Source organism: Malaclemys terrapin, chromosome 8 (assembly GCF_027887155.1).
Source record: "Malaclemys terrapin pileata isolate rMalTer1 chromosome 8, rMalTer1.hap1, whole genome shotgun sequence".
Lineage (NCBI taxonomy): Eukaryota > Metazoa > Chordata > Testudines > Emydidae > Malaclemys > Malaclemys terrapin.
In genome coordinates this window covers 14,775,784-14,789,360 of record NC_071512.1, presented here as the reverse complement: position 1 = coordinate 14,789,360, position 13,577 = coordinate 14,775,784, and the positions used below count along the sequence as shown (strand labels likewise).

The following is a 13,577-nucleotide window of genomic DNA, read 5'->3' as shown; positions in this document are numbered from 1 at the left end:
TATGAGACTGGTTATTATAAAAACCTACAACAGGCATCACAAACAGATTGTTTGTTGTCCATGTCCTTTAGGATCACACATTCACTTACCACAAAAACAATGACATAACAGTGATAACCGCAATGTTTCGGGTTCTGAACAAGTCCAAAATGTATGCCTTCTGCTGCTGCTGAAGCTTCATATCCTGCATCTGAGGGGAAAAGGAAAACAAACCCAAAATATCCCTATACCCAAGGAAGAGCTCAATCTAATCCGTGGGGAAAAAATCTTAACACACAAATTTGGGAGGATGGAGGTTATGAAAAGATACCCCCACATTAACTCTTCCAAGTAAAGTGAAAGGGCAGAAAATACACAAATCGACTGCCACACAACCAATTCTGCATCAGCAAAGGGGTTTCATAGGAATCTTGATTATTCTCTACCACAGCGGTACTTCAAAGTAACTTTAAGTTACTTGTGACATAGGGCAGCACTGACACACCAATACCAATTTGATCTAGAAATCAGTTAACAAGTCAAAGACTAGAAAATCTAACAGAGAAAAACTTGCACTAACTTCTCCTCCTTCATGCCATACGAAGGCACTCCCAGCACTGGCCTCACTGACAAGGGCAGTTTCCTGCACATTGCTATTAAGATCTGTCTTTATTTAGAATACACAGATCAGTGTAAAACAAAGAATCCTCAGGCTCGCTGCCTATTTAGCATGGTTGGTTGCAACAGCACACGGGAAATTGGAGCTCAGTCCTGAACTCAATTACTTGCTGTGATGATATTTGCCACCACTGCTCCCCATGTTAGCAGAGGCTGAGAGACCATTTGGTACTGGAAACAGCCAATCTCCAGCCAATCTGGCATGTGCAGAGTCTTCTTTGCTGGGTCCAACTGATTCAAAGTCTGGAGGTAGGGTTCCCACCTAAGAATTACACCCTCCCTGGGTCAGCAGTGGCCAAAAACTATTACCATTTAGCAGCCTACGATGAAGAAAGGAGCTGGTGATCTCGGTCCAGGGCTTAGTAGGCTGGTGCCATTACTACAAAGGCCACTGCCACAACGTATACCAAGTTAGTCTCAGGTGAGGGGCCAGCCCAGGACTGAAGGGGCATGAAACAGAGCTAATCTCTCAGTCCCAGATGACAAGGCTGTGTCACATTCCTGGCCTGCCTGGGGGAAGCTGAAATGCTGCTTCCTTGGCTGTTCCTGTTTGGCTTGCTAGAAGTTTTCACTTTCTAGGAACGTCCATCTGGCATCGCTCACAAGCTCTAAGGTTATTTTAACAGAACATACATTGTGCAGGCATCATCCACTGGCAAATGTAAAGGCTGACATCAGGATCAGACTTGTACGGTTGGTGAGGGGGGAGGGAAAGAGTGGCTGTACTGAAAGGCATGAGGCAGTGATGAAAAGCAGACTTTTCTACTGGAGCCTGAAAAAGTCTTTTAAAGTATTAAACCTACAGCTGATCTACAGCTGAGACAGAAAGGAAGTGCTTTTCTTTCTCACAGCCGTCATAGGATAAAATTCCCACCCCCAAAACACTTTGCTTTTCGAGAACAGATTTTAAGTGGCATAACCAAAAACTAAACAATATTTGAGTAGTTTATGCTGCCAAGCAGCAAGTTCATCAAAGAACACATTTTTCTTGTAGAAAAGTCATAACAACATGTGGTTTTGTACTGTGCCATGGATTATATGGAGCTTAAGATGGGGCTATTTATACGACAACAATACGTAAAGTCTCACGTAAAAGACATGTGCACATGTATTGAACACAGACACATGGGACTGAAACCAAGGATCGTAATCACCAGAGAGTATGAGCCCCTACCGTCTAATTAAGCAGAGTAACTAGCCGGCTATTATGCTCACGGAGCTAGCCGCTAGAGGGAGACAAGATCACAAATGCTCAGTCACTGTATTATGTGTGTACTTGTGTTGCAGTCAACCTTTAAATGCTAATAAGCTTTCTGTGCGAGGCTTTTTTCTTTGTAACTAAGATTAGCCAAGAGGTATCATTCCTATGAAAGGACTAAATGTTTTTAATTAAAATGGAGCCCTTTTACCACCAGATCATTATTAAAAAGCCAGAAAACAAATAATAACCCCCCATGCGCACACAGAGCCAGCAGTGTACTAAGCCAGCGAAAAAGGACTACTTAGCAGTGGGGCAATGGAACTGCCTACACATTATACACGTGTATTTATTAAGGGCGCTTTTGAGGGTGCCCTTTAGTGCTGTGCTGGGACTGGCAGGCTCTTCAGTGAAGCCCTGCCTTCTCCTTTAGTGCCTCCTACTAGCAGGTGCACATATGCATTATAAAATCTGGGTACCAGAACAGCTGCTCCACACGGATCCTTCCATCTGGAAGAGCTACGTTTAAATTAAACGATCAGCTGGCAATAGTGCATCCAACAGAGATGAAGATAAATGTATTTTAATTTCTCATTTTTCTGAATGAGGCAGTGGTGCCCTAATGATAGACATTTCGTTACACCTATGAGACAAGCCAGTCCTGACTGAAAGCCAGAGAAAACCATTGCTGAGGGGTAGAGATCTTACTGCAAAAATAAACAGCAACTCCAGCTGAACGTTTTTGATTTACTGACGCAAATGAGCCACCACCAATTGCCTCATGTCACAGCAAGTATTGAACCTGGACAATTTACTAAACAACTTGTGACAGAGCTGTGCTTTGAACTGTTTGGTGTTCTGGCTTATCAGAATACTATGGAAATGAACTGCCTGAACAGGAAAATAGCAAAGGTTGCCAAGTAGCAGATTAGAATCCCAGAACTGTAGAGAGAACTGGAAGAGACCTCAAGAGGTCATATAGTCCCTCTCTCCCCCAACCCTACCCAGTTGAGGCAGGACATATGAAAACGTACCTCTGTGGAGTCAAACAGCATAGCTGGGGCTACAATGCCATTTGTTTTTGCAGCCTTTCGGATGATGATTTCTGCCTCTTTAAATCTTCCCTGAGAGATCAGCCACCGGGGAGATTCAGGAATGACCCTGCAACAAATTTCAGAAGGACTGAATCAACATTTCCACAATGATCACAACTGCTGACTTAATCATCTTTATTAAACACACTGTGGGGATGGATTTTGCCATCTCAGTAATAGATCACTTCCTGTGGTAGGGTCCAAGCCTCCCAACAGATAAACATGTGGGTCACTTTACCCATAACGAATAGTACAGTAACTCCTCGCTGAACGTTGTAGTTATGTTCCTGAAAAATGCGACTTTAAGTGAAACGATGTTAAGTGAATCCAATTTCCTCATAAGAATTAATGTAAATGAGGGGGTTAGGTTCCAGGAAAAAAAATTTCACTAGACAAAAGACTATATATATAGATATATTACACACACAGTATAAGTTTTAAACAAACAATTTAATACTGGTACACAGTGATGATGATTGTGAAGCTTGGCTGAGGTGGAGGAGTCAGAGGGTGGGATATTTCCCTTACTGCTAAATGATGATCTAGCAATTGGCTGAGCCCTCAAGGGTTAACTCTCTCTCTACACAAGGCAGCAGGAATGGAGGGAGATATGCGCATTTCCCTTAAGTACACTGCCTTGTTAATTAGATCAGCTTGCTGAATGGGCAGCTGCTGCAAGCTCCCTCGTCCTGAGCCCTAATCTATGGAAGATGGGGTAAGTGGGGTGCAGGAGCAGGAGGGAGGGGGACACCCTGACATTAGCCCCCCCTCTTCTTTCCCTCCCCCCACACTGCAAGCCGGAGTCTCGGGGAGCAGCTCCAAGGCAGAGGGCAGGAGCAGCACATGGCAGTGGGGGGCGGGACACAGCTGAACTGCAGGCAGCTGCCGCACAGGGAACTTAGGGGAGCAGGGAGCTGATAGGGGGCTGCCGGTCCACCCTGGTTCCAAGCCCCCACCAGCTAGCTCCACCGGGCTGCTCTTCCTGCAAGCAGTAGACAAAGCAGGCGGCTGCCAAACGACATTAGAAGGCAGCATTGCACAACTTTAAACGAGCATGTTCCCTAATTGATCAGCAACGTAACAAAACAACGTTAACCGGGACAACTTTAAGTGAGGAGTTACTGTACAACTGAGCTCAATGGTACTGCTCAAGGGTAACTACTCGCATGGTCAAATACTTGCAGGAGAGGGCCCTCTTCCTATAATTGGTTTCTGAAATTAGTTGTATTCATGTACATTAAGGGGATACAAACATTACAAACACTGAATCTATCTCCCCATGTAAGTGTTCTCACACTTCTTATCAACCTGTCTGTACTGGGCTATCTTGATTATCAGTTCAAAAGTGTTTTTTTTTTTTTCTCTTACTTAATTGGCCTCTCAGAGTTGGTAAGACAACTCCCACCTGTCCATGCTCTCTGTATGTGTGTGTATATATATCTCCTCAATATATGTTCCATTCTATGCATCCGAAGAAGTGGGCTGTAGCCCACGAAAGCTTATGCTCAAATAAATGTGTTAGTGTCTAAGATGCCACAAATACTCCTGTTCTTTTTGCGAATACAGACTAACACGGCTGCTACTCTGAAAAGGGGATAATTAAATTCCATCAGAGAGTCAGAAGTTTCTTGGTAAATAGCAAAAATATTAAGTTAGGTAGCATAAAAATCAATCATATAAACAAGTTATCCTTACAAAAGTTGTATACAGCACACAAACGGTGTAGAGTTGTGGTGGAGATATTTAAAGGAAAGTGCAGATCTATTTAAAGGCTACTTGCCATAGAGAGTTTATACCCAACCTTCTTCATCTTCATATCACAAAACTGATCAGGCTAAGAGAATGGTAGCAGTGCCACCTTGTGGACATGATTGTATCCGACAGGTAAAATCCAAACATGATTATGTCCATTAATAACAAACACAAAGCCTCTCCTTCCCTGTTTTAAAAACTCTAAATCCTTCAATCCTAACTGCTGCTGTCTTGCTCTCCTTAGTCAATGGTAATTTTCCCTCTCTCTGGAACAATAGGTCAGAGACTGCCAAGAAACCCTCATGATCTGCAACGGCAGCTGCTAGACCTCTTCTCAAAGGGTTGAGTAACATTTTTCTACTACTGTCTCCCCCACTGCATTTCTTTACTGGTCAGTTAATGAATACGAATGCAGATTGCAGAAGCAAGGGATACTTGGAACCCCTTTGGAGTATTTATCTTACTAAGCTTTAGACAGGATAGTTCTTATTTCACTATATAAAAGTTATTAAGTAAATACATTGGTTCATAAGAGCCACTGGCAGGCACTGTGCAAATTTCCCTTACATACCTCTGCCAATGCACCTCAATCCCCACCTACCATCTCTTTGCCTCTCCAGTCCCAGACCCTAAAGTGGAGGATGAGAGTCAGGGCAATCCGTATGGATGTTTTGCAATGCAGACAAACAAAAACTAGGAAGAACAGCCGCCAAACACAACTTCATGGCAAGGCAGGGCTTTGAATCTAGGTCTCCAGCAACAAGAGGCCAGTGAAACAGCTCAGTGACCCACCATAGCTCTCATAGGATTTATACTCTAGCGACAGCTTTTCCAATTGGACTTCTATGTTCAAACACCTACTTTTCCTCCATTACTCCCACTAACAAAATGAAGCTGCGTGTCGCAGAGGAAAAGCAAGCAACGCCGTATTGAAGCCAAGGATTCTAAAGCATTTCAAGTTAAATAGAAGCATTATTTAAAATGTCACTCTGGAGAGGAATCAAATTTCTGACCAACTCTCTAGTCTGGTGATAGCAAGCAGGCACTGAAACACGTTTTTAAAAGGGTTTTACTTCATGTTTTCAGCCAAATTCAAAGAGCAGAAAGATGGAGCTGAATGGTATTTCGCACTGTGTAGGATACAAGTCTATTTGTTTTACTTAACAGTGCGATAAAGACATGGTTATTTTTGAGGTCTTTATGTATCATAAATGAGGCTGCTTCAGAAGAACAAGAGAGGAGCTCCCTGGTTAAGACCAGCGTGAAAAGAAGGAACAATTTCATGTAACTTTTTGAAGGGAACATGTACGTTTTGGAGGGAGAGGGAGACACCTCACATTTCTCACCTCTATCAGGAAATGTGTGCACTCACTCCACAGATACAGACAAAGGGCAAGCATAGCATCCTTCCTCTAATCTGTCTACATGGCCAATCAGAAACATCAGGCTTTCCCGTCTTGTCTCTGTATTGTTTTCTTTTCCCACTGGGAGTGCATAACCATCCATGGGTGAGTGAGGCAAAGTTTGTTTAAATTGGGGTCAGTTTAAAAAGGAATTGGAGGGGGGGGGAGATAAGTGCAAAGGAGAGACCAAAAAACGAAACAAAAAACCAAGGAGCGGAGCCTGGAATGGTCAGGGTTAAGGTTAGCCACATGAAATCCATTAGGGTGATGTTTTCAAAATCCAACATGACAACTGCATGCAAAGAGAAACAAAAAGCAAGGAGAAGCTCTTTATGTCTGGTAAACTGTCACTGTCAAAGCCTATTGCGGACATCCTCCCAACTGGAAAAACAGGGAAAAGTAAAAAAAGTAAGGGTCTGGGTAAGTGTGCTAGACCTAGAGACAGCTAGTGGCTTGTCTGCATTTCCATCAAAGCCCTGTTAAGTAGGTATTTGTGATGGAGCTGCCTGTCACATAGGGACCAGATGCTCCTCACCCCGTGATCCAATACCAGGAGAGGCTTTAGCACGAGTCCATGGATTCAACTGCACCACAAATATAACGAAATCGAGAGCGCCAAACCTGACTGGTGCTGTGATGTTATGCGCCGCGTCGCAACGCCCAGAGCAGGGAGCCGGGCCCAGCCCCGCGGGACAGGAGGGCAGGTTTGCTCTTTAGCTCCACCCCTGTGGCCTCCATGCCATGCCAGGACTAGGGTTGTGGTGCTGGGGCAGAGGGTGCTGCAGCGGGTGGTTGCTGCACCCCTTGGCTACAACCTAAAACCAACCCTAAGAAGAGTTTAGTATAGTGTTCGAAAGCCTACATCCACCCCTGCTCAATACAGAACTCCACACATGCAAACCTGGGGCAGCCAGCCAGATTCCTAGCCCGTCAGTCACGTTACTGGACAAACAGCTCACCTGACTACCACAACCAAGAAAAGAAAACTTACCTTTAAAGCAGGCCCTGCTACAGAGGCTGTTTTAGGTCTTCACAGATGCTCACTCCCTTGCTGGGAGATCCAGAAATCTGACACATGCCAGCTCCAACTTGGCTGTGTGCTCAGCCAGCCAGGGTTTAATGGGAAAGAGGCTGGTGCATGGTGTTAGTAGCAAGGGAAGGGAGAAAGGAGCAGGGAGAAGAAAAGTGGGGAGGAAAGAGGGAAGGACCCATAGTGGCAACAGCTGAGAAATGCATATGATGGTTCCCATTGATCTAAGTGGAAACCTTTTCCAAAGGATTGTAAGATTCTCCCCCACTTTAAATTTGTACAAATATTTTGAAAGGTATAAGGCACTCAGAGCCATAGATCTCCAAGTCCCAGGAAGTCAGGTCAGCTTCAAGACGGCATCCCCAGTCTCTAAAGGCCAGGTAGGCTGGCATAGCCCCTTACAGGATGAGGTATCCAATTGGCTGAGAAAAAAAACCAGGGTGGAGCCAAAGAAGCCATAGAGTTCTGATCAACCAGCCAAATGAACCTGCAAGAGGTCATGGTGCTCATGTAAATCCCGCCCTGGACAAGCTACTGACCAATACTGACCCAGCGAGCTGTCCCTGGGGCTGCGTTTGTATACACCTGGTTGTTTAGTGTGCTCTCTCGTCTTCAGTGCAGCTTCCATAACGCACGCTAAATAATCATGCACCTGATCGAGGCACAGAATTTTGTTTTGGTGACCGTGCCACTATAACCCACATATGCAAGGACCTGGGTAAGCCTGTCAGAACTCCCTTCACTCAGCTGGCATGGGGGGTTAGGAGAAGGCGGTAGCGACATCTTTATATTTTCCATTTCCTTTAGACTAAAATTCAACCTCATCCCTTAACCTAGGCACGTAAACATTTTGTTTGTTTGTTTTTAATGGGAGTTATGGTTGGAAAGTTATTTACTGTACAGGACTGGTTTCCCCAAATAATTTTAAAATACACAAAACCATATTTCATCCTAACAGCGGCATGCCATGGTTTTACTTCAGTAGTGAAGTAGATCTTTGCAAAGAAAAGGCATCACAGACAGATAAAGGGATTCTGATATGTTGTTTTTAGGATAAACTAACCTTGGATTGCTCTGAATTTGTTAATGCTGCATGGATTAGCAAAGATGCACATGAGATGCCTGGTTTATCAGGGTGGTTTCCTGCTGTATGGCTGACCTCACATTCCAAAAGTAACACAACTATGATGACAAAGGAGCTGTGAACTGTTACAGCAAATCAATCCGCACAGCCACTCTTGGAAGAGTTATATGGCATTTGGCGCAGATACCATCCAGACAGCAAATAAGCTTAGCTTTCAGAACTGCTGACAGAGGATCTGTTATGGTCTATTGGGTTAATCCATCATTAATTTTTTGGATTTTGACTTCTTTTCCAAGGCCACATTAGAGGAACAAATACCTTGCTCTGTGAAACCCCCCAAACTGTGACCAAACTTTACCCGGGGCGGGGGGGAGGGAGGGAAGCGGGGGAGGAGAGAAGAAAACTGAGCACCAAAATGTTAGGGCTGAGACTTTTTTTCCTCAACTCACCCCCATATGCCACGAGCATCTCCCTCTAGTGAGGAATCTGATGTACGAGAGGCACTGCACCCAAGACATGACGTAAGTCACTAAAATGATCATATTAATGTAAATTACTTGTGTTTAGGCCCCAATCTTGCAAACTGCTTAACAGAGGTGCACTCTACAAAGGCCTACTGACGGCAGTGTCCAGGCATATGGTACAAGTTGCAGGATCTGGCACGAAGCTAGAACCCTAGATTCCAGCGAGCCTGCTGGGCCAAACTGTTAGTTGCTGGCTTCCCTACTCCACCACACTTCCTTTGTTTTTAATGACTCAACACTGTGCCCAGAGGTGGTGAGACTAAAAGTGAGTTATGAAAAAGATCAGAGTAATTAAAGATCAAGGAGATTTATTAGACCATAGAGTTTCTCCTCTTTTAAGGGCAGGGTAGAATCCCCCCAAAGGAAGATGTATTAAGCTAAACGACATATGATCTGAGCCAGAAGGCCGAGCAGGAGTACAAGATGTTCATCACAGTCACAATGTCATAGACAAGTTTTAAACATCCTCCCTACTCCAGTCTCTTACCCTTATCCTGCCCTCAGACACAAATATTGTGTGTAGCAAAGCACAGAGTTTCTGGGTAGCATTTCAATAAGGAAGATTTTTGTTGCATTCCAACAGTTGCATCCTCATAGAAAATAGGCTTCTAAAAAAAGGGAAGGAAGAAAAGTTGGAAGGGAAAGTTTGTATAGTACAACTCATCCAGCAATAATAAAGGAGATAACAAAAAGGTTATAAAGAGAGTTTGAGGTTAAGAGTCCGATAGTCTGGAAAGAATTTCCAAACAGCACTGGAAAGCCAGCATAAGATGGACTCTAGCAGTGTCAGCAGGGTTCAGCACACAGATAAGTTACGTTATCTTAAAACTGGCTGAAAATGTTTCGTCTTCAAGGCAAATCCCTTCACTTGGCACGCCCAATACCAAAACGTGAAGAGAAAAAAAAATCCACAGCAATTATAATCCAACTGGTTGTTTCACAATTTAAACTGGAGGTTACCAGCTACAGATGGGACTGTCTGAAGCCGAACACCTTGCAAGACAATTAAACTCACCACCACAGTGGAACGCAGAGCACCCCAGGTACTGTAAGAGCCAGAAGCAGCATCCGCCAGTCTCTGATGAAGTAAGCAAATAGTGGCAGCAACATGTAGCCAATTGCAAAAAATATGCAAACTCCTAATGTGCAGAATATAATACGAACTGATTTGCCAAGAATTTCTGTGCCTGTTCAAAACAAGGGAGTTTGTATTAGCATTTTAACTCTTTTTGTAAAAACCACGTCTAAATATTTTATCGCATTTACAAAAATCAGCTAAAGCAATCTTTAAAATGGAGTCATTTCCCTTGTAATACTTAAAGGGACACTGCCAAGGAGTTCTGGCCCAAAATAAGGCCAACCTTAACGTGAAGATAATCTGGTGGGACAGTCTTCCAGATTTTAATCGTATAAGAGATTTCAAAGTTGCCAAGCCATTAATGAGTAATTGCGAGCCCAGCCACCATCTGTGTGGGAACCACCTCTTTCAGTGCCCCCTTGCTGGTTCTGCAAAAGCAGATTTCAAGTAATACACAGCTATTTTCAACACTAGACATCTTCCTCATAACTTCTGTGATGTTGCAAAGACAACAAAATAAATGGGCCCCTTTTTTAGAGCTTTGTTTCAGCACCCCTCTGAATTTCTGCATTGCTAGCATCAATACTTGCTCAAGGGACAGGACAAAAGTAGGAGGAGACTTACATTTCTGCCATTGCAAAGACTGGGGATTTAAGAGAGAAAAAAACAGCTGACAGTGTCCTTTTAATCAAGCCTTCTTATTCATCTCTCCCAGAAGTTTTTAAGTAATTTGGGAACAGAACATAAAGGAAGTTTATACTGAAACATGGCTCACTCCAAATAGATCAGGATTAAAAAACTGCCATATTAGTTGATGGGGCCACATGTCCAGTGCCCTGTTTCCAACGGTGGTCAATGGCAGATGCTTCAGAGGAAGGCATAGAGCCGCTGCCCCTAATCCTCTACAATAGCACCTGAAGACGAGGGCAGCAAATCTCTCGCTCACTCCAAGAATTTACATTTCAGACACAAAACCACAGATGCTGTTATTCACACGAACATACAACAGATTTTTGAAAATCTTGCTAAACCCTTTGCTTCAGTTCTTCCCTGCAGTGGCACGTTCCACAGGTTCACCAACTGCATAAAGCAGTCTTCTATTATAATAAATTTTGAGTGCCCTCGTGTCCCCGGAAAGGATAAACAGGGACATTTGAGGCCTTCACTGGCCCGGTTTTTAAAATGCCAAACACCTAATAGTTCACATTAACTTCAATGGAATTTGCTGAGTGCCACTTCTTTGGGTGTCTAAATAAGTGCTTGGGACCCTAACTTCAGACACTCATTTCTGAAAGTCTTTGCCTATATTTCCTACCATACTTCTCCAAAATAAGTATTCCTAGTCTTTCAATCTCGCCTTGTTTGGAAGTCCCTATAAGCCTCCAATCATTTCCATGACCCTTCTCAAACTTTGAGTTTTCCTAAAATTACATTAATTAGATTGAATGCACTGTTCTTGAGGAGGATACACCACCTACATACAATGGCATAGTATCAGGATTTTTCTCTGAAACACCACAGTGGTAGTTTCGCCTTGTTGATATCATGATGGAGAAAGATCCTTTAACCTGTTCAGTTTGAGGTGTCTCAGTGTTCCCTACAGAAGCTATAACTAATCTGGAACCCGAGCGCAGGTACATATGGCTTAGGTTACCGCATACTGGGCTGAACACTTTGCACTTACTTGCACTGAAATCAGTCTTCCATGGTGTTGCCCGGTTACTACATATTGTTGGATCCTCTGGAGTTGCTTACAATCCTCACTGATTTTGACTTACCTAAATATTATGCTAGTAAATTGAGTTACCTCACTGTCCAGCCCCTCTAAGCAGTTATAAGGGGACACACACAGATCCTAGCTCTCAAGTCTGGCTGAGCTACATTTGGCATAGGACCCAAAAGGGGAATGAAGATGACTTTACGCCACCTTTATTCTCTCTCCCTTATCTCCAGGGCACCCTCAGCACAAATCAGAGCAGCCTCAGGGCTGATCTAAATTACAATAGCCTGAACAGCCTTAGGAGGATTTGCAGCATCTGAGGATCGCCTGAGCACAGCGCGTTTCAGCCACACTCACTCCAACCCCAGCACATCCCCTACTCTGGCTGCATGGCACCCAGGGATTCTACAGGGGAATCCCCAGCTAGTCACTTCGGCTAGTTTAAAGGCTGCAATGGTCCAGCTACACAAAGCAAAGCCACCTCCTCAGAACCACTGGACTGGCCCAGACTAAGGTAATTTAGGTTTGCAAGAAGTTGTTTCCATGAAATTAAAACAAACAACTCAGAAAACAGCATTTTTTTAAATATTCCCTGGATGCTTTTGCAGCCCAGACAAAAATATTATGTTAGTGCATAAGAACCTGAAATTTAAACAAACTACCCAATGTTTTCATCCCCCATGCCCACTGATGTTTAGAAAGGACAGCATAAAATGATGAAAAATTAAAAATGTTTACAACATTTTCAGTTTTAATTCCTAATGTGCTATTAGTAAAATACCCTGGAAGTTTTTAACCTGACATTAACAACAAGGAGGCCGATGGCACCTTCAAGACTAACAGATTTATTTGGGTAAATCAGTTAGTCTTTAAGGTGCCACCGGACTCCTTGTTGTTTTTGTGGATACAGACTAACACAGCTACCCCCTGATACTTAACCTGACATTGTTTCTTTAATAATATTAAAACAACACTAGATTTAGTTCCAATTCCTGGGTCACTTTATTATTAATCATTTCCCACTTATTCATATTCTTTGCATCCTTTCTCAAGACAGGAGAGTCTCAACTTTCTTATACCCTGGACCACGTTTCAATAAACAGATTGTCATGTGGACACATCACCTCCTATTGCCAACATGCAGATCGCTTTCCCGCTAATCTGTGATCGCGTAACATCCCTCTAGCAACTTCAGCAGTGACTTTCAATGTACAGTAAAAGCATTTATGTCTGGCCACATGGAGCAACTCGGTGAGAACTGAGCAAATAAACTCAAATAGAACGTGCCTCTCTCTGTCCTTGTAAAGTGCTGGAAAATGCAATGGAAAGAAGGAAATGGCAGAAGAAGAAAACCCCACCTCTTCCCAGTAGCTCCAAAGGCAAATTTTTTATGGGGTCGGGAAGGGGGATGTGTTGCAACACCCCATCATTGCACCAGGGCTGTGCTGACACATTGCATCAATAACACTGGTGAGTCATGAAGATGCAGTGCTGGAATGTCATACTATCATCATTTTGAGGCATTCCACAAGATGATGGAAGTGGTGATCCAAGATAAAATACAACTGAGATATTGCATAAGGAAAAGAGTGGAGAAATACTCACGCAGTTCAGACTAGTTCAGTGATTAGCAGTACTGTTAAGGGCCTATACAATTAATATAATAAGTAGCAAAAAATAAAATTAACTTTAGCCAGGAATCTGGGCAGAATTTTGTTGTTTTTATTCATTTTTCACAATGACTTGTCTAGGATAGATTGTGTCTGCTTTGGAGCTTAAAATAGATCACTTATAACAAACGCCAGCTTTCGGGAACCTTCACCAAGCGTCCTACTAGGAGTGAATCTGTTTCCCTGTTTAATGATCTTCCAGTTTAAGAGTTATCATATAATCCGGCTTTGAAAGATCCTGAAAAGAAGCAGGTCTGTGGATTTAAAATAATGGACAAACGGACATAGATTCTCCCAGGTAAAGGACTGCAAGTTTGTACTGAGGTTGGATCAATCTATAATTTCGTTTTGAAAGAGAAGGACTGCA

The 13,577-nt window shown here is 43.3% G+C and overlaps 1 protein-coding gene across 2 annotated transcripts in view; it reads right to left on the bottom strand.

Moving 5' to 3' along the window:
- Window positions 1-13,577, bottom strand: part of SLC22A4 (solute carrier family 22 member 4) — a 61,391-nt gene that overhangs the window by 15,490 nt on the left and 32,324 nt on the right. For both annotated transcript variants that reach the window (XM_054037924.1, XM_054037925.1), the window contains 3 exons: window positions 9,758-9,929; window positions 2,890-3,016; window positions 90-190 (listed from right to left, as the gene is read on the bottom strand). In XM_054037924.1, the coding sequence (XP_053893899.1) occupies window positions 90-190; window positions 2,890-3,016; window positions 9,758-9,929 (400 nt within the window). The remainder of the gene's footprint in view (window positions 1-89; window positions 191-2,889; window positions 3,017-9,757; window positions 9,930-13,577) is intronic.